The sequence below is a fragment of the Chamaea fasciata genome, unplaced genomic scaffold (assembly GCF_029207755.1).
Source record: "Chamaea fasciata isolate MVZ Bird 193981 ecotype frontalis unplaced genomic scaffold, bChaFas1.0.hap1 SCAF_9, whole genome shotgun sequence".
NCBI classification, from domain to species: Eukaryota; Metazoa; Chordata; class Aves; order Passeriformes; family Sylviidae; genus Chamaea; species Chamaea fasciata.
The window spans coordinates 8,300,160-8,323,583 of record NW_027094094.1 but is presented as its reverse complement, the minus strand read 5'-3'; the positions used below and the strand labels follow the sequence as shown (position 1 = coordinate 8,323,583).

Genomic DNA, 23,424 nt, shown 5'->3' with positions numbered 1-23,424 from the left:
TGTGCCAATCTTCAGTCCATGGACTGGACTGCTGGGCCTGATGCTACGGCTACACAGTGGGATATCGTAATTAGCAGAGATGCAACACGCAGAATAATTGGGAGGATAAGGAAATGCCACTGAAGTTTATATAAGGGGAAAAATTCCCTTAGATCTAGACAATCTCGTGTCACCATGAAACTTTCGGCTCTTCTTTCGCGGGGGTGTGCCGGAGCACAGCTGTTAAAGAGTGGTAATTCGGGTTTCGCTGTGATGTGGCTGTCATTCCCTGGGGAGCGAGGAGGGCCCGGGGGCTGTGCCCGAGACCCTCTGCCGGGGGGACGGACTGGGACGGGGACGGGGACGGGGATGGGGATAAGGGTCAGGGAGGGGGTCAGGGATGGGGACGGGGGACGAGGGTCAGGGATGGGGACGGGGAAACGCCAGGGGAGCCCGCCCCGCCCCGGCGCCACCCCGGGGGCACGGCCCGCCGCTTTCGATCTAAGGAACTTTCGCTTTGGCTGCCGCCCGGCCGGACCCAGCACCAAGGCAAGCCCCGGGCCCTTCCCAGCCCTTCCCCTGTCCCCTGCCTCCCCCGGCCCCGCTGCCCGGCCGCTGCCCTGCTTTCCTCCCTCCCCTCGGGGTGCGCATTCCTTGCTGCGGATGCGCTTTCCTGGGAGCCCCGCGCTGCTCCTCGGCACCGCGGCCTGCACGCCCTGCTTCCTCCCTGTGTGTGTGTGTGTGTGTGTGTGTGTGTGTGTGTGTGTGTGTGTGTGTAAGCCGAGTCTAGATCCAGCTTTGGGAGCTGCTCTTACTCTCGGGGAGCGCTCAAACCTCTGCCGGCGCCCCGCTCCCCATGGTGGTGCAGCCATGGAGGCCCCTGAGCTGCTGCTGCTGCTGCTGCTGCTGCTGCTGCCAGGTGTCCGGGGTGGTTTTCGATGTAAACGTGTGCTCTTCCCAGTAAACGGATGGCAAAAGCAAGTTTAATCTGCCTAACTATGGGGAAGAGGCGGGAATCACCGCTAATTTCCTGGTGGAAATCCGGAACCAGAGGCCAGGTGTTTCAGTGCATCCCACCCTGTGTCTGCCCTACGCCTCGCTCTGCTGAGCTGATGCAGGTCGTGGTGCCGTCCTTGCTTTTTGTAGTTTCCCGACTGCTTAATGATTAAATTAAAGCCACCCAGAGAAAATACACAGGGCTCTTCCACTTGCATACATTTGACTGCGTATATGCAAATTAAGACACAGGAGCCCTTGCTTTCATCCCAACATACTTCTATCCAGACCATGGAAAACTTTCTGGGAATTACTTCTATGATGTGGACAGCGCACTCAGGCACATGGTGGGATTCTTGGGACTACCCTGTGTAGGCCAGGTGTTGGACTTTGATGATCCTAGGCGGTCCCTTACAACTCAGAATATTCTGATTCTATTTTATGATTGTATTCTATGATTCTGTGATCTTTCACCATAAAATTATTTTTAATTTTCCTGCTACCTGCATTTTTTGAGAATGGTATTAGATGAGTTCCTTTTGGTAACTGCCACAAGGAAATAGAGATGGCTGAACATGTGCAACGCCACAGCAATTCAGGACCAGAAATCTGTAGCCACTTCCTGAGGAAGTATTAGACAATAAAACTGACTAAAACCCTCACATGTATCTTCTACAAACCAGACCATAAACAATCTGGTTCGCAGAAGTATTTCTAAAATGTCAGTGCTCACTGAGGGACACTTAAATTCTTGTACTTTTATTTGTAGATGTCAGAGGATCAGCGTGGTAGTCTCCCTGCTGGAGAGGGAGGTGATGAAGATGGCTATGATCTAGTTGATGCCAGGCCAGACAGAAGCAGCAGGTTCTCACTTTTTGGAAAGTAAGTTCCTACTTGTATTCCTGTTCTTCTTGTTGTATTAGCTGCCATGGTACCCTTTTAATCAAAGAAACAAAAAGGCTTGATTTGTTGTTCAGTTTTCCATGTCCACAATGTTATTGATGGTCTGGATAGAAAGGTGGTTTATGTTGTATGAATTTAATGTATCTGGTCTGTACCTTAAAGCATTTCTTTATAGCATCTCCCTATAGGGAAACTCATAATGTCTCCCTTAAGTTTTATTTGGCAGCTAAGAGACCACCAAGTTCATTTAGCATCAATTATAGCCCCACATCTTAAACACTGACCTTTGGTGGAGCTGGGAATTGAATATGCCATTAATTATCTATTTTACTGCACTCAGCTCAGCTAATCTCCAGCATCACTGGAATCCCCTGCTGACTGTCTAAGTTACTTTAAAGCCTGGATGTGCTGTCTAGGTTGTAGCACAAAGAAGCCTCACCAAGTCTAGAGATGTAACCCCTTACAGAACACATGAAAGCCTTTCATTTTAAAGCATAGTAGTCTCACTGAAGCATAAGCTTACTTTCATTAAGTCAGTGGGAAGCAAGAACTATTTACTGCTCATCTGTACTCCTGAAAACACTGGATAAATGTGACTGGAAATGCAAAAGATGAAAAATGAACATGCAAAGTTTATAAGTACTGTTGAATGTCAGCAAATGGCTACTTCCCATTGGATTAAGTGAGATTTTGCAAGTGATATTTAATGCAAAGTCTAATGCATTTACGGAGAGGTTTTGATTGTTTTTACTACTGGAAATTTACATTAAAGTGAGCTGTATAATTCAGAGAGTACATGGCTAATATACTTCAATTTTTGCTGTTTATTCTGTGAGTTTAATAGGGTAACAAGTTTGTGAGAGAAGTGAACATGCTTTAGTCTTAGAAGACTTTTGATATGCTGTTAAGCAAATCACTGTACTTTCTCTAATTTTATCATTCCTCAAATATGTTTTATGATATGTATGTGTATTACTAATTTTAACAAATAGACAAATGTAACATTTGTTTCTAAATCTCGTCAAATATTTTTCAAAGGTTTCTTTTCAACTTTATAAAATATGTTTTGATATTTGATTTGTTCTTCTTTATAAGAGGTGATATGCTAATACTATTATTAAATTATGCAACTCAAAGTTAATAATTTCCAAAGAAAAGGCAATAATCAGCATTTCTATTACTTTTTTCTATAAGAAATTTTTCAAATAATTTGGCTATTCATCAGTTTGAGGCATTCATCTTTTGGGAACTCCTTGAAGATGCAATTTGCCACATTTTTCTTCAGAAGTAAAAAATTGCTCAGATTAAATATGAGGTAATTGAGAGAATCCAACTTAGATTTTGTAGGAAAAAATACATTTCAGAAACCTAACAGAGTTTCTTGAAGAAAGTAGTAGCTGCTTAAAGAGAAATGAGGTGCTTGACAATTAAGGTCTTAAAAATCCAAGCATGGTAACAAGGTCTTTGTCCTACAGAAACTAAAACTCTTTGGCCTGAAGGAAGATAGGAGAGGAATGTGAGAGGATAAAGGAAAATGGGATCTGATCTAAAACTGTGATTGTAATAAATGAAAAAGTGAAGAGAGAATGATTATTCTTTGCGCCTCTCAAGGAATCCAGGGGACATCCAATGAAAAGTTCGTGCAGTTGGTTTAAAACAAGTGTTAAGGTGTAATTTTAACATAGAGCAGAATGTCACCGTAGAACTTAAAGCCGGGGATATGCTGATGTCAAGATTTTAGATAAGTTCAGAAGAGATTAGATGGATGTGTGGAAGAAAATTCCAGATTTTAACATCTTTGGTGAAGGTGCTCCTAAGTCAGGACTCTGTGAGGATATATTCTGTTTCCATTTTCTTTTGTTTGCTTTCTTCTGACTCATTTCTAGTCAGTACCAGCTACCAGGCTAGATATACTTTTATTGAACAAGGGTGGCTCTCTGTCCTGATTGCCAAAGTTTCAAAGTTTTTGGCAGCATGAAGTAATACATCTTAAATAAGGTGTCTAGAAAGCTTTGGAGTTACTACGATTTTATTGTCCCTTGTTTTATCAACCCAGTCTTTACCAGGTGTGCAGTACTCTCAGTTAAATTCTTCACTGCATTTCATGTACTACTGCTTAACATCTGTAAGCTCAATAGGAAAACAAGTAACTTGTGATGTTAAATAAGCACACTAATTTTGAGAGGACAGAGCAGTGGGAAGCTAAATTCAAAGCTGAGCAGAAAGACCAGCTGTTTCCAGTAGCTTCACAGCTTCAATTTGCCACTCTCTGCCTGTGACTGCAGATCTACCTTGTCAGAGCAGTAACTAGAAGCAAATTAAAATCTTGCTCACTACAGCAAATTTCTCTCTGAGCAGTCTGAGGCTGCTTTACCAAGGAGACCAGGCTGGGCAGATTCTTCTGTCATCACAACAATTTAGGGGAATTTTCTTCTACGTATTTCCTTCTCTTTAGAAAAGTGCTAATACTTAGCTGATGTTGGTGAGAAAAACTGTCCGGTGGGGAAAAGAGTTGGAAGAAGTTTTGGATTAAATCTGCCGGCCGTGTTTGGTTCCGGGTTTGTTTTTTTTTTTTTAGCCACTAGATGGCAGGAGGGTATTAATTTTGTGTACAGCGAAAGGAACAAAAAAATGAGCCGTGTTGCAGTTGAGCAAAAAAGTTATGTTTCAGAAATCAAAAATATCAGGACACATTCTGGCAAATCTGTGCACCAAAAAAAGTTTAAAACGTATTTAAAGAAAGATTCATCTAAGGATTTCAAATGTGTGGGGGTTTTTTGTTTTGGTTTGGTTTTTTTAGCTAACTAATAGAATTTTTCCCAAATTCTCACAAATTTTCTAAATACAATTTTGGGGGTTTTTACTGTGCTATGTGTGCTCCTCTTACACTTTCAAAGCTTTTAATAAAGTCTTGCTTCTCCACAGGATGATTTAATATCTTCATTTGGTATCTTTTGTGTTTTATTGGGAGATTGATAGCCACAAATGCATTTTAGTATCCAGGAAAGCTAATGTAACACGAAATGGAATAAAATTGTGGTAGCACTGTGTTAAGTAGAGCTAAGATTTCTCTTAATCCTACTTAAAGTCAGAGGGGTTTTTTTGAAAAGCTGCATCCAGAAATTCCCAAAGCTTGGTAGATTTGCATTTGCACTGTCAAAAATCCTGACTGCACGTGGACTTCAGTGAAGAAATAATGCAGAAGAGTTTTGTTAGTAGTATCTGGGTACCAGTTTTATCCTAATTTAATTGTCTAGAACCATTTGTTTTCTAGTTACTTTTATCTGCTCCAGCCCTACTGTCTTGTTTTACAGTCAATATTCCCCTTTTCTTCTGGAAACAGGAAACACAACTTAAATATCTATTTTTAAATCTTTACAAATACTTACTTACAAATTAAAGTGTGTGTTATTCTATATTGCCCTCAGTGCAGACACATGAAACGGATTGTAAGAAAATCCCACTGAGGAATTTGAGAGGTTTTGTGAAACATGTAGTAACCAAGAATATTTTAGCTGTTTAACACTGCAAGTCCAAAATATCTGTGAGATATTTAATTCTGGCAAGCCACACCACTTCAAAGTTTGAGACTTTTGAGTAATTTGAAAGTTTCCTGGAAATGCCAGCGTGCATCTCGCCTTCTATAGTTCAATGGCTGGGATAGTTACATTGTCAAGATATCTGCCATGTTTGTAAATTAGTATTTAGATGAAAAAGAATCATGGATATATACCTTTTCTTTTCATGTGTACAGTGTTTATTTGGGTGGCAGGTCATCGAAGTGGGGAAGCAAAGATGTTACCAAAGGCTGTCTATTTTAACTTCATGACCCTTGTCTCAGTACAGCCATATTTCTCAACATAAATAAACTTGTCCTTCAAAGAATATATATTCATTTTTGAGATTCATCCTCAGCTTAACCTGAGGTCTGGAGTTGTAGAAGGTGTAGAAAGTTGACTTTGTTTCAGCTAAGTTTTTCTGTTGTTCCTCTGTCTTTTGGGAATCTATTTTCCCTCCACTTTTCACAGTATCACATTTATTCTGGATTGGAAGGGACCCACAAAGATCATTGAATCCAGCTCATAACTGCCTGTATGGGGATTACCAACAGGTTATTTTTATACTGATTTGTAAAAGAAGCTGCTTTTCAGGTAGAACTTTTTATGAAGAACAGCTTCACAATGATGCAGATACATACGTGTTCCAGAGTGGTCCATTCTATTCTGTTTTTCAGTGTCAGAATATTATAGACCATTCAAAGTAAATATTGCTAAGAAAAGTATCTCTTTTATCCTTAGCTAGACTAAAAATAGCAGGCTACTTTAAAGCAAATAACAGCTGATGAATCATTATCTGAGGTTATGTTCTGGGCTGCAACTCAGATGTCTGAGCTGACCTCCTGTTTCAGCCTCATGTTTCCTTAATGTCACTAAGGAAGTCACTGTGTGCCTTAGTTGGTCCTGTAAATGGGTGATGATCTTTCCTTTTACTGTCACAGCTCCAAATTCTATCACAATATAATTTTAATTTTGTTTGGAGTTTGTTTGTTCTGCTTAGCACAAGGTAAATATCAATTGTTTATGTTCACCTGAAAGCATCAAACATAAAATTTCAGAAGTAATTTATGGTCTGGAAAAGTTCCTACAAAGATAATTAAGAGATTGTAACAAGGCACAACAGGAATATTTAACTTCTATCACTATTTTTTAGTCAGAGGTGGTTTTGGTTGGGTTTGGTTTGGGGTTTTTTTTGTTTAGTTTTTGTTGTTGTTGTTGTTTTGGGGGGGGTGGGGGGTTGTTGGTTGTTGTTGTTGGTTGTTGTTGTTTTGTTACAGCAATTTTTGTTCGATCTGGAACTCAGCCTCTGGAGAACACTGCAGGAGTCTTTAACAATGAGTGGAAACTGTGGTCTGTGCTTGTACTTTCCCTTAGGTGCTTATTGGATGTACCTCATAGGAAAAGCCCAAGTATCTTGAAATGGTTTCTAGTGTATATTACAAGAACTCATTGATTCACAGTCAATATTTGTTTCCAGTCTCCTTAGAGACTTTTTAATGTGAAGTACAGCAAACACTGGGTTATCCAGGAACTGTGTCTGAAGTAATCACAGTCAAGTATCCTAATTGCTTTGTAGTTTAGTAATTTATTTCCTTCATTGCTACAAACTCTGGGCTGTATCATACAGAATATGGAGGACAGTTATTTTGTACTGTGATGCTTAAGCTTTCAGAGCAATCCAAACAAATTTAAGCCAAATTTCTAATAAACCAAAACTGTTTGAGGGTAAACATGTAGGAAGTAGTTCTACTAATTAAAGTACAGAGAGGCTTTGTAAACTATATGTCTTTACATCTGTAAACTTTTATCTTTGTAAACTATACAACTGCGGGTATAATTTGTAAACTATACATCTTAGGTACAACTAATCTTACATTTAGTCAATAATGAATGTTCATTATTTTGCTAGAAATATTCATTGTGTAAATATTGCAGTAATGGTGGATCAGGTTTTGACAGGAGGAAGAGGGACGTATCACAAAGTGAAGTCTGCTGTCCCGCCCTCCATCCCAAAATCTGTTTTCCTGTTCTCTTACATAGGAGCAGAGGTAGAATGAGTGATGGGAGCGTGTTTTCTGCTTGTCAGCAAAGGTAGCTCAGGCCTGCATGACCTCAGCCCGCAGGGTGATGGCTCCAGGGTTTGAATAGCCCCACAGAACAGTCCAGCGTGACCCACTGCTGACACAGGCAAATGCTGGGGCCTGAGCACACAGAGCATCCTGCCTCTCTCTGCAATGCAAGCCCGAGCATGGTGGGCTCCTAGCAATAGCACAGAAGATCAGACTTGCTCCTGAGGACAAGCTGAAGCTGTTTTCAGATGCAGTGTGGGGTACCATTTGATGATGAGCCAAGGTACTGTAGAGTGTTATTCACCTCCTTCCTTTTCTGCCAGCTGTTTGGGAAAATCATGAGTTTATACCCTAAAACAGTTTAGTTTAGCTAATCATGGCTCCACTGGCATTCTGCAATTGCTAATCCTTCCCAGAGTGTTCTCTGAGCATTAGTGTTTGGAGGGCTTGCTTTATTTTGAGTCATTTTCCAAGCAATCCATATGTACCTGTTAATTTCTCTTAGTACCTTTGAAAGGTAAAAGAAGCTTCATCTCTTTTTTGCATATAATTGCCAGTTGCCTCTGTACATTATACTGCCTAGGGTATGATCATGCAAGATTTCAGTTTCCAGAACACCCATGGAAAGTATGGATGTACAGGTTTTCTAGAAATGAGCTGAAAGCCTTTCAGCAAGTGAAATTCTTTATTTGTAAAAATTCACCTTTTGAATGTTTTTTGGCTATTATGTTGCGTACAGTATTGTGAGGCCTGCATTGCAGATATCATGCAGCTAATTGAGAAGCTGAATCTCACTTACAGAGTGATGATGTAGAGTTTAGAACTCTGTTTCGCAGGCATCACACCACAAAATTGTCATGTGGGTTGTAAGTAACCCTAAAATATTAAGTGCACAAAACTAGGGCACTGCTACTTGTTTCTTTTCTGTTTACTTTTGTCTTCTTTTAACTCTTTTGAAATGTGATATTAGTCTGTTGAAACTTGCTGTCCAAAGTGAAGCTGGCTTAGTCCCAATGCACTTGGTCTGCTTCATTTGTGTATAATAAATTAAATTGCAGTCGTGCTTTTGATTTGAGTTAGTTAAAGCCATCACTAACACATACTTTAAAAGACAGGAAGGCACATTTAGATTAACTGTCAGAACTTCAGAAGACATTTACAAAGTATGCCAGAAGTTGTAATCTGAGGCTTGTTCTTTCAAACAGCTCAACTCTTTCATTATACTGTGAGTTGTCTTGGACTGAGTTTCTCAGTTTTCCAGGTTTTTAGGGAAGATTGTCTCTCCTAGCTGGAGATGGATCTGAAACTAAAATGGAACAAAAAAGCTACCAGAGTAGCTTAAGGTCTGAGAAATATTTTATAATGAGGTATTTAAAATATGTTCAGTGTTTCAATTGATGTTAAATAGTCATATACAGGCACTAGCAGTTTTCTCTTTTCAGCGAAATTAATGTGCAGTAATCAAAGTTAGGAATTTGTTTCTGGACTGAGATCCACTGTAAACCTCCACAGTGGAGGTTTACAATAAGAATGTAAACAATAACTCTACAGTAAGGATGGCTTTGTTTTATGCATTTTCTTTCCAGGAGGCACCAGTCAGTAAGCTAACCCACACACTCCAGACATAAACATTGCACAGATGTACAAAATGTGAATTTTAAAATTATTTTCTACTTTGCTGGATAGAATCCCAGAGTAGGTCAGGTTGGAAGGGACCACAGTGGTCCAAGCTCCCTGCTGGAGCAGGGTCATCCCAGAGCACAGGGCACAGGATTGCCACTGAGATTGACTCAGTTGGTTAGAACATGGGGGCCGCAGTTTTTGCACTACCCTCCCTCTGGAAAGAAGCCTCATGATCTGCAATTGCTTTATGAAAAAAGATTGTTTAGACTTCATTTTGTAATGGGAAAACTAAGACCAAGAGTTACGGAGTTACTTTCCCAATGTTATTCAACAGCAGAAGCACAACTCGTTTTGGTTTGTTTAATACCTTTCATCAAGTTAATTGGGCAAAGCATAGCTAGCATATGGTCTTAATAAATATATTTTATTCTGTGTAGTACTCTTGGATGTGATATTAGGAAATTTAGGGAAATGCCAGGATTTCCTTAAATAAATTGAAGTGGTTTATTTTGCAAGTTTTCCTTGAAATCTGTTACTGTACTGTTACATGTCATAGCAAGAACAAAAGTACGTTTGTAGTGTGATATTGGTTTTTTGGATGAATGAACTCAGTCCAGTCATGGGAAGATTTTTTTTTTAATGATAGTTTAGGTCCTTCCCAGCTCTAGTATTATCTTGATAAGTTCAAGGAAGTAATCTCATTGTTTACCTAACTCCTTCCTTTTGATACTACTACAACAATATTTTCTGTTCAAAATTACTGTGTTTACAATTATTTGAAGGGCCTGTGACAGGAGTTCCCAAATGAACAAGAGGTATTGTCCTGGTAGGTTCCTAACTTGAGGCTCATTCAAGGAAAAGGCTTTGCCTCTGTTGACTTTCAAAGTGGCTTTGTTTAGTCAGCTGACAATCTGATTCCAAAGATGCCCTTAAGAAATCATGAACAGTTCAAAAAGAAACTGAAGGCTAATTAATTCCTATGGCCCTGTTCTTGAGAACATTTGCAGTCATTATTTTATTGCCTGAGCAGCCCTGTTGCTCCCAGGAGCTGTGGTGTTCCAGGAAGCACACTGGCCATTTCCCTTTATTCCACCCATTCCCAAAAATGACTTTCAAAGTTTAGACATTTCAACAAAGCAATGTATAAATAGGCAAGGGCAGCACAGACTTTATATGTCATCAATAAATATGAACTTCAGAGTCCAGTATTATCAGTTTAGCATGTTTCACTGAAATTTTGGATTTCTTTAACAGATAAAACAAGACCCTGACAGGAAACAGAAATCTAGGAACACTGGGGTGTGTGTGCGTGTGTGTGTGTGTGTGTGTGTGTGTGTGTGTGTGTGTGTGTGTGTGTTATTGTGTTGTTTATGTTCACTAATCTAAATTGCAGCTATCAGTTTTCATGCCTTTTGTATAAGACACCTGTGTGCCATGGTAAGCAATGTAGGCGGAATAATGTTTAAATGCTTTTTGGGGAACTTCTGTGTGCAGTTCTGTGGGGGCCACTTTTCTTCTTTCTGCTAAATGAAGACTTTCTATTGTGTTAAAAAATATCCTGACTTCAATATTAGAATTTTTTTTCAGTTTTCTTTTGACACCTATCTGGAATATATTTTAAAACAACCTTCTAAGGCCTGGTGATTTTTTTGGTGCTCATCTATCAAAGTCAGGAGTCCTTTGCTAACTTTTGCTAATAGAGAAATTGAAAGTATGCAATGCTTACTTGAACTTCCTCCTATACAATTAGTATTGCCCCTTTTTCCTCAAGAGGCTTTTGTTTCAACTATTAAGCTTTTTCTTTTAGTGTGTCTTTTGGCAAATAATTTGCAAGCCTGAGTATGCACTTTCAAATGCAGTATTGTAATACAGTTTTAATATTTGGTCAAGACCTTGTGGTTTAGTCTTTATCCCACATAATTTATGCTTTCTGATTTTTAACAGTAAAGGAATATTCATTTTTATAAAAGACAATTCAAGTAGTGGAACATTCTTGTCCAGAAATGTTGCTGTTCTGCCAACCTGATGCAATATTAATGGAAAAAGACAACAGGATAATCTGTTATTTGCATGTAGTTCTAAATCTGTGTGACACTGCCAAAACAGATCTGACAAAGAACAAAGAGTCTGGCTTAGAGAACTTAAGATCTAAAAAGCTCTAGTCAGGTTTAACAAGTGCCTTTTGCTTGATATTGCCACCAGGGTTCAAGATTTAAAAAAAAAAAAACATTCGAAGTGGGGAGAGTGTACAGTAATTAGAGGTGTATTAAATACAGTGAAATTAGACCAGATAAAGGTATTAAAGCTGAATAAAAGGATTAAAGCTGGTAGCTTGAAGAGAAGGTTATGTAGAAGTAAGAGATCTTAATGCATGATCATCGGAAAGCATCAGACATATGGATTATGGAGCCCACATCAGACCACTAATTATTGAGGCTAAGGTGGGAACATAGAAGAAAATATTGAATCTTGTTTTGGCTAATTTATAAATTCTGTTTCCTGTACAGTTTCTTTTTATTAATAACTAAATTGATCTCCAGCACAGTCAGTTTTACGACACATAGCTTAGTGATGCCTTGTGAATTCAAACACAATCTTATTTGCATTTTCATTGTTTTCTGTCTATCCTTTCGCTATCTTTTTAAATAAGTCCAGTCCTGGATTTTCCCCCAGGAGAGAAAACAGCATTTGTGATAAGCAGTAGTCACAGATGTAATTTATACTGTGCATGCAACAATGGGAGGAGTGGGGGTTTTTTGACAGAAAGAGCAACATAGAGCCACACAAACTGCATAAATATAGATCAGCAATATAGGCTATGTAGGTTTCTTTAGAGGCCTTAGAACTAATGTATGGTCCCATGCACTCCACAATAATGTAACTTAATGGAAAATTCATTCAAATGAAGCCTGTAAAGAGGTCTCCAAATGCCAAAAGTTGTAAGGGAAGCATCTCAATTGTTTGTAATAGATTATAGAGCATTGCATTTAAGACACTTTGCATCTCACAACAGTTTAGTGTATGGAAGTTCTGGTGGGCATTGATGGATTACCTGAGAATATTTGTACTGTTCACTGCTGTAATCTTGCCTAGACTCAACAGAAAGGCTGAGAATGTGACAGAAACTAGAATAAAACTATTCACCAATGCCAAAAAGGCATTTGGACTCCAGAAGGAATCCTGAAGTGATGTGTTTTGCAAAGACACCATGTTTTTAAGGGAAAACTTTCTTTTTAACAGAAACATGTTATCAGTTATTCAAAAATTATATTGCACATTGTATAAAAGAAGGAAAGCAGAGTAAAACTGTCTTAATGTTTTGAGATATTCCTTATCAAGGAAAGGCAAAGTTTATTGAACTGTACAAAGCAGAGTAAGACACAGCTCTCTCCTTTTGTGGGTTTACTTCAAATAGAAATGAATGGAATCAGTGTGGCCTTTTCCACCCAACTCTGAATGTCAGCTCCCTTAAATTAAATAGTATAGAATTGTAGAATGTTTTTATCTGCTTACATTTTTCAGTACAGCAGCAAAAGGCCCCAATGTTCCTGGGAGAGAAGGGGACTATAGCTTTTTTTAAAACCTTTGTAATACTATTTTTAGAGTTTACAGTCTTAGAGTTTTGAACAACTCTTCCTGAAAAAGAACAGTCACTTAAATAACCAGGCAGAGGAGTAGATGAATACTAGATGAATAAAGACAATGCTCAAGGAAACCTTTGTCCTACACATGGAATCTTAATATGTTGATATGTCACGCTAATATATGGTAGCATCAGGAATTGAGGAAAGGTGCCAGTAGAAAGGAAGTCAAAGGAGAGAAAATCACAGCTGCTAAGAGACACTGCTTTATTTTTTCAAAATAATCTTTAGGTATAGTTAAATGTTGTCGGTGATACCAGAGGTTTTTTTATGTCGGTTTTTATCCTTAAGTCTTGAACCATATTGCAACATACACTTCCACATATGAGAAAAGAAGGTTTGTTGTGATAAGTAGCAGTCCTTTAGATGATCAAGTCCACTCCTCATGCAAGTGAGGTATCTCCATGGACTTTGACAGAATTTTAGCCACTCATGCTGATAAAACACTCAACTGCTACTATTTAGAAGTTCAGTAACAAAATGATAAATAGAATTGAAAACTTTAGTTTCATATTTGATAAGTGAGAAGTTGATAATAATGATTTTCACAGGGCTGATGCTGACTGAGTCTAGACTTGATGAAATCACGCTCCCAAATATGCTGTTGGCAAGCCTAAGGCCTGGATTTAGAGATGGTGAGGGTGGAAATGCGCAAGCTGTGTGAGAGTGCCAGAGTGAAGTTTCAGTTTTGCTGAACTTTTGACCAAAGGGAGAGAACATGAAATACGTGACAGCAATAGGGAGAATATTTCTGTGTAAGGAATAATGACACATCTGTCATTAAGACCTGAAGAATGAGTAAATGGTCATGAAATTTAACTTTTGTTTAGTCCAGGTAAGTTTGAATCCCAAAAGAAGGAAATTAAAGACACTAGATGTCAGAGAAGCAGAAAGAAATCAAGCAGAGGGCACATAGTTTAAAACATTTTATAACACTGTATAACTAATCTGTGGAAACCCTTTTAGAAAACACAGTAATTAGAAAACTTAGTAAGAACAGCAGTAAATATTTATATTAGCAGCTGTCCAGTTCAAAGTTCAGAAAAAAAGATTTAGGCTTTTCAGTCATAAGCCAGCCTGTCACTGACAGGAGATCTCCCTTAAGGTCTGATGATTACTTATTTATAACTTTTTTAGTTATCATTACAAGGTTTGATTTGCTTGTTGGATCTGAAAAGTTGGACATTATACTGTCAGTGTAGGCCAGTCAGGCAGCTCCCATATTGTGCTATGTTGGCACGGGAACCAGAATCTTCAATAAAGAATTTCTGTCTGGTTGCAGGTCCAGGCCAATTATAATCCACAGCTCCTTTATTCATTCAGTTTGAACTGATGCCAAAAGATTTCTGGAACTTTTTATTTTCTGCCAGTAAAGAAGCGATAGGCGCAACCATGCTGTGGTTCTTTCAGTATCTCATTAACCTGTTTAGCTTGGGAGGAATCATTAGAATAAAACCAGTGTCCTCTGTTAAGGAATGGGGAAATGTGCTGCCAAGGCTTGTTTGTAGCATTTGCTGTTGACTGGCACAGAGCTTCTGGCTGCTTTTGAGAATTCCGGCAGCAGGAATTGCATCCCTTAAACTCACGAGTATTTCTGCATGAATGAGTGTAAACTATTGAACTTGGGAGTGAAGTGGTTTCAGAGAACCTGCGTGGCTACATTGCTGTGCCACTTAACCCTTGCGGCTGTTTTCAGTGGGGCTTCTTGAGGGGTAACGTGGCTGCCTGATTTCTGGCCTAGAGTTAGGTCAATTCCAGCATTTTAGAAAAGCGGACAGTGCAAATGTGATACTGCTCAAATGGGTCCATCCCTGAGCGTTGGCAGCTGTTCATGGGTTGGACATAAACAGAAATGTGTACACAATCCCCTTGAAAATATCTTATTGTCTGTTAACAGCCACTGTTGTCTGAACAACTTTTTCAGGAAACCACTGAAGCCAAATAAATCTGTAGCAACTGGAATCTGTGGGCTGAGGAATCACCTCTTCATGGAGCTGGGTGGTTATTTTTTGTTCTGAAATTTCTTTTTCTCTCTTTGACAAAGAACTGTCTGGTGATGAAAGAACAGGGGGAATTTCCAGACATAATTCTCAAGTAGATACTGTTCAATATCTTGTTTTTCAGTCTCTAAGGGAGGTCTAAAAGAGTACATTATATTAAGATGGTCACATGTAAAAAGAGTATAATGAAAACCTGCCAGGTGCAGCTATTTAATTTGGCCCTTTATGATAGAACATGACGGCACTCAAAGATAAGAAGAAGCTGTTTTGAAATTGAATTGCAGTAGCATTTATACATGATGAATTGTTAGAAGAAGGTTTATTATGGATTCCAATTAGTCTTGTCCTTCAGTAATAAAAAGGAGGACACTTAAAGCTAAAAGACAACCATTGTTAAATCAGGCAGGTAAGAAAATACATTATCTAAACAACATTTAATCAATTCATAGCATTCTCGTATCTACAAGTCATTATTGAAGCAAATAAATTAATAATCCTTTAGGAAGATGTCAGAATGAGAATAGTGAAAGTACTTAAATTAATTGAGATTATCGGAGAAATCTAATTTTGTTATAACCAAACTGTATTATACAGTTCTTTGTGCTGTGAAAGTAGTTTATATTTTCCTCTCATACATCAGCAATAAATACTATTGGAAGCTGGACACTGGAACAAATAAGAGAGGTGCTAATAACTTCTTCTGCCCTTTCCTGAGTGTTGTTTTTAAGTGGGCCAGCTCCAAAGCTTGCTTATAGTTCCAAGGTTGAATCAAAATCCTTATGGGCTCTTAATGGCTTCAGTTCTGCTTGAGGAAGTCTTAACCACACCTGAAGCCACCTGCTTGTACCAAAAAGTCCACCTTGAAAAGCAAGTACTGCTGATTTCCTCATGCTTGTGCATCAGGTGTGCATGCTGGCTGCCATTGGTTCGGTGTTAATACTTTATTTAGATTAAATCTGTGAGTAATGTCTGTGCTGTCCCTTGGCATCTCTTTCTAATCCAATGTAAGACTTCTGTACATAGCAAAAAGATCAGTACATGATCATATAACCAGAGAAGATTTATTAATATAATCCACTAACATGGATTATAATTATATAATCCATTAACATTATTATAATAGTTTACTTTGTTTTTTCTTAGGTTTTATTTGATGTGAAGTTCAGGTATCAATGATTGCTTTGAAATGTGCTTGGGTTTTTACATAGGTTCAGACTGCTGTTTGGCAGACTAAATTAACACGTGACTTGTTCACATCTATAACCCTTATCAGTAGAAACTACCTATTGCTTTAGTCTTAATCTGCACAGAATTTAGGGATTATGGTGATTCAGTAAACTAATCTCATCACACAGTTGGGTAAACTGCATATCTTCATGTCCCTGGAATAGCTATTAAGGGAAATCTATCTGTTCTTATTCTTAATTTCTAATATATAATTAAAATACGTCCAGAGATGGTTTGCAAAAGGTTGTTGCCAGCTTCACTTCATGTAGGCCATTTGTTTTATCTCTGGGTCAGGATCTGTGTGTCCTGCTGTTGGCTGCAGTTCACTCCAGAGTTATTTCACCTGGTCAGAATCCATCCACACACTGTAATCACTTCATGGAAATCACAAGATCTTCATGCCTCGATCCGAAATGTAAATGAAGAAAACAAATATTAGAGAAGGAGAAACATTGGGCAGGGCTGCACAAATGGTTTGAATTACAGTAAATAGGCCATGCATGTGACTGGTCACTAACAATAATTTCATTTGGTTCACCTAGAAAAAAGAAGAATGGAGAAGAAGAGCAGCCAAAGCCCTCTCTCAGTAATCAATACCGAATTGTTACACCCACATTCCAGTATAATATGGATTACAAGAAAGTTGGCAAATGTATTATTATAAACAACAAAAATTTTGATGACAAAACAGGTAATGTTCTTTCTTTGATGATGCTCTTTACAGACCACAGAATTTTTATACTTTCTTTAATCAATAAGTATTCTGGCTTTAGGACATGGAATTTTAATGAATGTTTTTATCTTTTTTGATAAATAGTTGTTGCTAAAACTTTTCCTGTTCTCTAATACTTATGTTAGAGTGGCTCTTTTCAACATCTTTTCAGTATATGTCTCAAAACCATGTCTCCTGGCTATACCAACTTCAAACCAAACCTTTGTTCCGGAGTCTAAAACTATGTTGTTAAAATTTGAACTTTGGCATCTGCAACCCATGTTATAAATTCTCTGTCCCTGAGCTACAGCTATGAGCTACAAAAGCTACTAGCTGTAGGTGTGCTCTGTTCACACTCCTGTATTTAACCTTCCAGACCACATGTGGTTTCAAGGTAGACAAATACTTGTGTTATAATCAGGCTTGTAGGATTTTTCCTGTACACATGGCAAACGCAGTAGGTTGTTTTGCCCAAACATTCTGTATCAGTTCCTTTTACTGGGTATAGTAGGGACACTTTTCAACAAGTTTTCTGTGGGGTGCTTTGTGCCTGTGTTGCACTGCATAACCAAAAGGAGATGGATCACCCTTGTGTTGCAAGGTGCTGGGGGCACACCAGCATATTTCAGGTTAAGATACATGTTAACACTGAACGTAGCATTATTTTTAAAATCTCACAATTTGTTCCCAGTGCTGCTAGAGGATTGTTTTAAAAACATGTCACCGAGACATTGTTTAAGTTTATCAATTGCAAACGTAAACATTTGCCTTTGAACACGTGAATCATTTGGAGTTGTATGACTTGCAGTCAACCATGTTCTTTGTTTTCCGGCAGGAATGGGCACACGCAATGGCACCGACAAAGATGCTGGAGACCTTGCTAAGAGTTTTAAAAACTTGGGGTTTGAGGTTCAGATATACCATGACCGGAGCCGTGATGCTATGGAAAAAGTACTGAAGGAAGGTAAAAAATCAGAATTGTAGAATAATTTAGAGGGGAGCAGACCTTTGGAAGTTGCTGAAACTACTCCCTGCTCACAGCAGGTTAAAGTAGAGCAGATTGCTTAGGCCCCACATGTACAATCTTCAGTATGGAAGAATTTCTTTTCTGAATGGACTGGGCTTAATTCCCCACCTCATCCCCCAACATCAATTCTGAAATGTATGGTATTCTTGTGAAGCACTTGTCCTGTGTATTAGGTGAAGAGCCTTGTCATATTAGATAAGGAGTTCAGCCTGTTGATTCCAGTGGGCTAAACTCAGAGTCAAGTGAAGGATGCATCCATGTACTCAAAGTACTCATTACACTGTAAAAGATGATCCACTCCTTCTTATGCCTGACAGTAGTAGCTCAGTGTATATTTAGCCTCAGAAAAATGTGTTTGCTATATATAATTTCCATTTAAAATGTAGCTTCCATTTGACTGAGAAGTGTTTGCCTTGTAGCTGCCGAGGAGAACCACAGTGATGCTGCTTGTTTTGCCTGTATCCTCCTAAGCCATGGGGAAGAAGGGCTTATCTATGGCACAGATGGGCCCATGGCCATCAAGAGCCTGACTGCACTGTTCCGAGGAGACAAGTGTAAAAGCCTCATAGGCAAACCCAAACTGTTTTTCATTCAGGTAATAGCCCTAAGGTAAACAGCATCCTATTGCTGCAGCAGGGAAAACATGCTCTGTTGGTTGTCTGCCCTAGAAAAACCCTGTAGCTTGACTTACTGAATGTTGCTAGAGGTTTTGTGAAAAACCTAGATGTTGCCTATGGGTAAAATTATTGTTTGTTTTTAAAATATAATTTAAATATGCAATTCACAGATATAAAGAATATTATCATTGTGATTTTCTACATGTTTTCTCTTGGTAATATATGAACTTCAAAGAGGAAAGATAAACTCACTTTTATGTAGACAGAGCTAGGGACAGTACAGGATTTTCAGCAGGAATAATACTGTCCAGGTCTCTTTGAATTAAGGCTGCCTCTACAAATTACTGCTTAAAGAAATATTTTTCATTTCCTTAGTAGCCTGAAAATGTATATTGCATTTTTAGATTAGCATGTAATTAATTGTGTATTAGTTAAACTTTAAAAGACAACTGATTCAAACAGCATTAACTGACATATCATGGGTCTGAATTCTCTTTTTTACATAATACATAGTATTATTTACATATGAGTTGTAGCAGTTGTCATTTTCCCTAGGCTATTCCTTCAATTAATCCTCATCCTCAAAGTGAAAACTGTTTTAGACTCTTCATACTACTAAAGTGATGTTTCTTCTAATTACACTTTTGAAATGGTTACTTTACAGACTTTAAAATTATCTTCATAAAGGCAATCAGCTGTGTTATATAAGCCAGTCAGACTTGTTCTTTTACAAGAGCTTTCAGTCAAAGCTACTGATCAAGGGCTGAAAATTACCCACCCGGACTGTTGTCCCAGTGTTCCCTTTATCTAAACCCATAACTAAGAGAAAATTAAGAATCAAAGAGAAATGGAAAAATGTTAAAAATGCAATATACTTGTAATGGGTGGTCAAACAGTAGAACAGAGTCTCCACCCATGGAGTCCACTGTCAAGAAATTGTCCAGAAGGTCACACTGGACATGGTATTATTTAATAATTGAGTGCTGATAATTACTTTGGACTGGTAAAATTAATCATGGTTAGAATTAACCAGTCCTGACATGGTATTTGTTGACAAAACAACTGAGATGCACAGCCTCAACACCTTTGCCTCCCTCTGCTTACAGGATGTTTATTTTTAAAAGGGGAAGCTAGAAACTTTATCACTGAACAATTAGATATCCCCCAGAACTGCATCTCTGCTTTTAATACATCCAAAGTACTGATTAGAAATTAATCCATTAAAGAATTTTGATGAATTGTAATTGTTATAACAATTGGAAACATTCTATTTATATTCTCTGCTTTCAGGCCTGCAGAGGCTCTGAATTTGATGAAGGAATACAAACTGACTCTGGACCTGCCAATGACACCCTGGAGACAGATGCCAACCCGAGATACAAAATCCCAGTAGAAGCAGATTTTCTGTTTGCTTATTCCACAGTGCCAGGTAAGGGAGAGAGGGTAACGGTGGGGGTAGAAGCCTGAAAACTCACCATCCCTAGTGACTGGATTGGAAATGGACCCCTGTGGAATCCTTTGAACCCCTCAGCTGGATTCCCAGGGCCTTGCCCTGGGAGAATATACCATAAAGTCTGCACCTAGGCTGTACATTGGGTATCCAGCCCTTCTACACTGGCTGTAGAGGAAAAGGGAGATTACAGATGGCAAAGGCAGTACTGTTTTCTGGGAATCCTGCCCTTCCATGTCCTGATGTGTTGAATGTGTGATGAAGTCAGAAGAGGAATAGTTGCACTACAAAACTTATTCTCAGAAAGGGAACCTGTAATTTTACTTCTTGCAGATTCCCAAATGCCAAAATGTAGAATGGTGCTTAAGCAGTGTGAGGTTTGGAGAGATAACATACATTATTCTCAACTTTAATGAAGTAGGGTATGTGACAAAACTTTTAAGAGATCAGCTTTCTGTGTGTGCATCTTTGCCCAGAATCTTTCACACCAAAGAGCAAAAACAACCCCATGTATTTTCTTCCTTGTCTTTCCCATCAGGTTATTACTCCTGGAGAAATCCTGGGAGAGGCTCCTGGTTTGTGCAGTCTTTGTGCTCCGTGCTGAATGAGCATGGGAAGCAGCTGGAGATCATGCAGATCCTGACACGGGTGAACTACGTGGTGGCCACGAATTTCGAGTCGCAGTCGGACGATCCGCGCTTCAGCGAGAAGAAGCAGATTCCCTGCGTGGTCTCCATGCTCACTAAGGAACTTTACTTCTGAAAGTGCATTTCAGTGCAGCCTGTGGTGAAAGGTCGGGGCATGATTTTGGAGGTGGAGATGTGATTGTAAACAGGAGTAACACATTTCTAATAACAGAAATGTAAAAACACTAGATTTTTATGTTGTGTAAGCTGGGGTATCTGATGCGTGGACAGTAGGCAATATTTTAAAGAAGCTGTGGGCCAGCCTGACAGCCTTACTAATTATTGTGTCTTGGTTTCCCTTAGTGTGGCTGTCATGACTTATGGCTACTGAAGATGTTATGAGTCAGTAACCCATAAAGTTTGTTCCCAGAAAGCAGATTGTACATTAAGAATAGAACCAAAAAATCTTGACGCTCCTTGTTTACTGCTAGCTCATGGAACCATAATCTCCTTGGAAATTTCCAAAGACCATCATATTATGGATATGTCCAGTAATAAAACAGTTTGTAGCTATTTAAAAGGGTGTTTCTTAGTCTAATACATTCATTTCCTTTTAATGAACAATATTAATGAAGGCTAATGGTTGCTCTGTGCTCAATCTGAAAGTCAGTGTACTTAATCATCATTTTAGCATAAGATGAATGTATAAAAAATCAATATTTTTAGATTATTTACCTGAACAGTATAGAAATGTAACAAATAGAACAATCAAAATCTTTGTAAAAAATTGGCAAATTTTATTTGGATGATATCATCTTAAAGTGCCATTGTAAAGATATTTTGCCTTGCAAATGACAATTGACTGAGAGAACAACCTGAAACTGTGGTATTGCAGTTCTTCTGCTTGCAGAAATAAAAATATCTGCTTGTTGATTCAGAACTTTTGAACCATCAGACAGTTGATGACAAGGCTTTATTGTAAGCAATGAAATTAATGTTGAAAAGGTAGAATTATATGTTCCAGTAACAAATGTATGTTTTAGATTTAATTTCTAGTTGGTGAGGAGTTTTGCCAAAACTGGAAATGCTTACTTGAATCAGAAACCAAAAGTGCCTTCTTAGTTACTGTATGGTCTTGATTTTGTGTTTTAGAGTTATGTTGGTGATGTTTAAATTTCTACTTTTTATATTCACTTTAGTTGGTAGCTAGATCGAAAAGTAAGTTTAATGATTTGGTTAAACTGATAAAGAATTAGCTGTTCATGCTTTTTCCAGTTAACGTACTCTATACTCCTCTATTCTCCTTCTAAGAAAAATAAGTGCATAGTGTTAAAGCCAACTTACCAAATTGTTAAGTTTATTTTCTTAATTTTTTCAAATATTTTCAATATTTTCAAATACTGTGACATAGTGAGACATATATTTCAAATACCTTTCAAATATTTTCTAATATTTTCAAATACTGTGACATAGTGAGACATATATTTTTTTCATGAGTCAAATTTACAGTTGTTTGAATTAAATAAATGGTGCTTTATGGACGTATTGAGCATGACATAAATAAAGACCTTTTTTAAAAAAATTTGCTTTGTATATCTGCATGTTTGTCACTCGATCTGGTAAAGTAAAAACCAACCAAGATATATTCCAGTCCCTTTCTCTTTAAGGAATGCAGGTGGTCTCTGGCATCTTTTCAGGAGGAGGTTTACAGTGTCAGTGGAAAGGCAGATCAGAAATGTAATTTGGCATTGGGTGACTTGGGTTGGACAGGCCACATCCTCTCTTGGAGTAAACCAAAGTTAATGGAAGTATTTTATTGGAAATAGCATGTTCCAACAGTGCTTAATCTTGCCCTTTATACAGTAAATTGTACAGTGCTCTAGCAGTGCATGTGGAAGTGTTCTCCCTGTTGCTTCTGCCAAATAGCTCCATCTCAAGCTATTTTCTGGCATTAGGGATATTCCTGGTTTACCATGGGCAGACAACATTTCAATATTTTTTGCTTCTCTGGAAGCTCTTCCATGTCTTTATAGTTCATTAGCGTTTATTTGCTTGAGGTTTAGCCTGTTTTTAAATTTCTGTGAATATTCCCCTGTCTCCAGAACTATCCTTCAAGCCACTTCTAATATATGAGCTATGGAAAGGTTAGCATCAAATACCTGAATATACCACCAGAGAAGAAAATAACATGGAAAGATTAACTTAGAGTAGAAGTGAGAGAGAGAAAAACATCCCCTTGTGTCAGGACCAGGATCTCTGGTAGATGAGCATTACTTTAGATTGTGTCCAGAAAAAAATATTAATATTATTTCAAAGGAAAATTGTGATTGCCATCACCCCTGTGTGGTGATACCGGCATACCTGAGGGCTGTGCCAGCCCATGAGCCTGAAGGAACCCACTCAGTGTGGGAACCTTGAGCCTTTCCCTCGAGCAGAGCCAGGCTGCTGAATAGCCAATAAAAGCTGCAGGGTGTTTTTAGCTTTTTTCCCTGACCAAATTTATGGCTATTTTCTATCAGAAAGCAATTCCTTTGCCATCTGCAGGATTAGCCAGATGTTTTAGTGTGTAAATCCACTTTCATTATTGATACACTGAATGTTTCTGGAGGGAATCCCAAAAATTCCCTTGCAGCCAAGACTAATACTGAAATTACCTTGACATGACATAGGCAGCATAAGAAATCTTGTTTCACCATTGTATGTATACCTAAATGCTATTTAAATTTGAAATTGCTTTCAATTTATGGTACTTTTATGATCTCTTAGGGTTCTTGCTGTTGCTTTATATTTGAGCCATGGGTGGATATTATGCTTTAGAAACAGCTTGGGAAATGAAGAGACTTTTCAGAAAGCTGAACCAACAAAACCACGCTGTCTCCAGGCTTTTTTTTTCTGTATAGGAGACATTTATCCCTGCCTCAAACGTGCATATTTTTCATTGCTTCTGAGTGAATTTTAATCTTCTGGATTTCCCCTTTCCAGAGCAGTCTTTAGTTT

General features: G+C 38.3%; 1 protein-coding gene across 1 annotated transcript; it reads left to right on the top strand.

The window, feature by feature from the left end:
* The first annotated feature begins 411 nt into the window (after positions 1-411).
* Positions 412-21,994, top strand: CASP7 (caspase 7). The gene is made up of 7 exons (XM_066190903.1): positions 412-528; positions 1,745-1,857; positions 16,538-16,686; positions 17,543-17,671; positions 18,154-18,329; positions 19,642-19,780; positions 20,340-21,994. Exons 2-7 carry the CDS (start codon positions 1,745-1,747, stop codon positions 20,561-20,563), a joined length of 930 nt encoding a protein of 309 aa, XP_066047000.1. The 5' UTR covers positions 412-528; the 3' UTR covers positions 20,564-21,994.
* Positions 21,995-23,424: the final 1,430 nt, after the last annotated feature.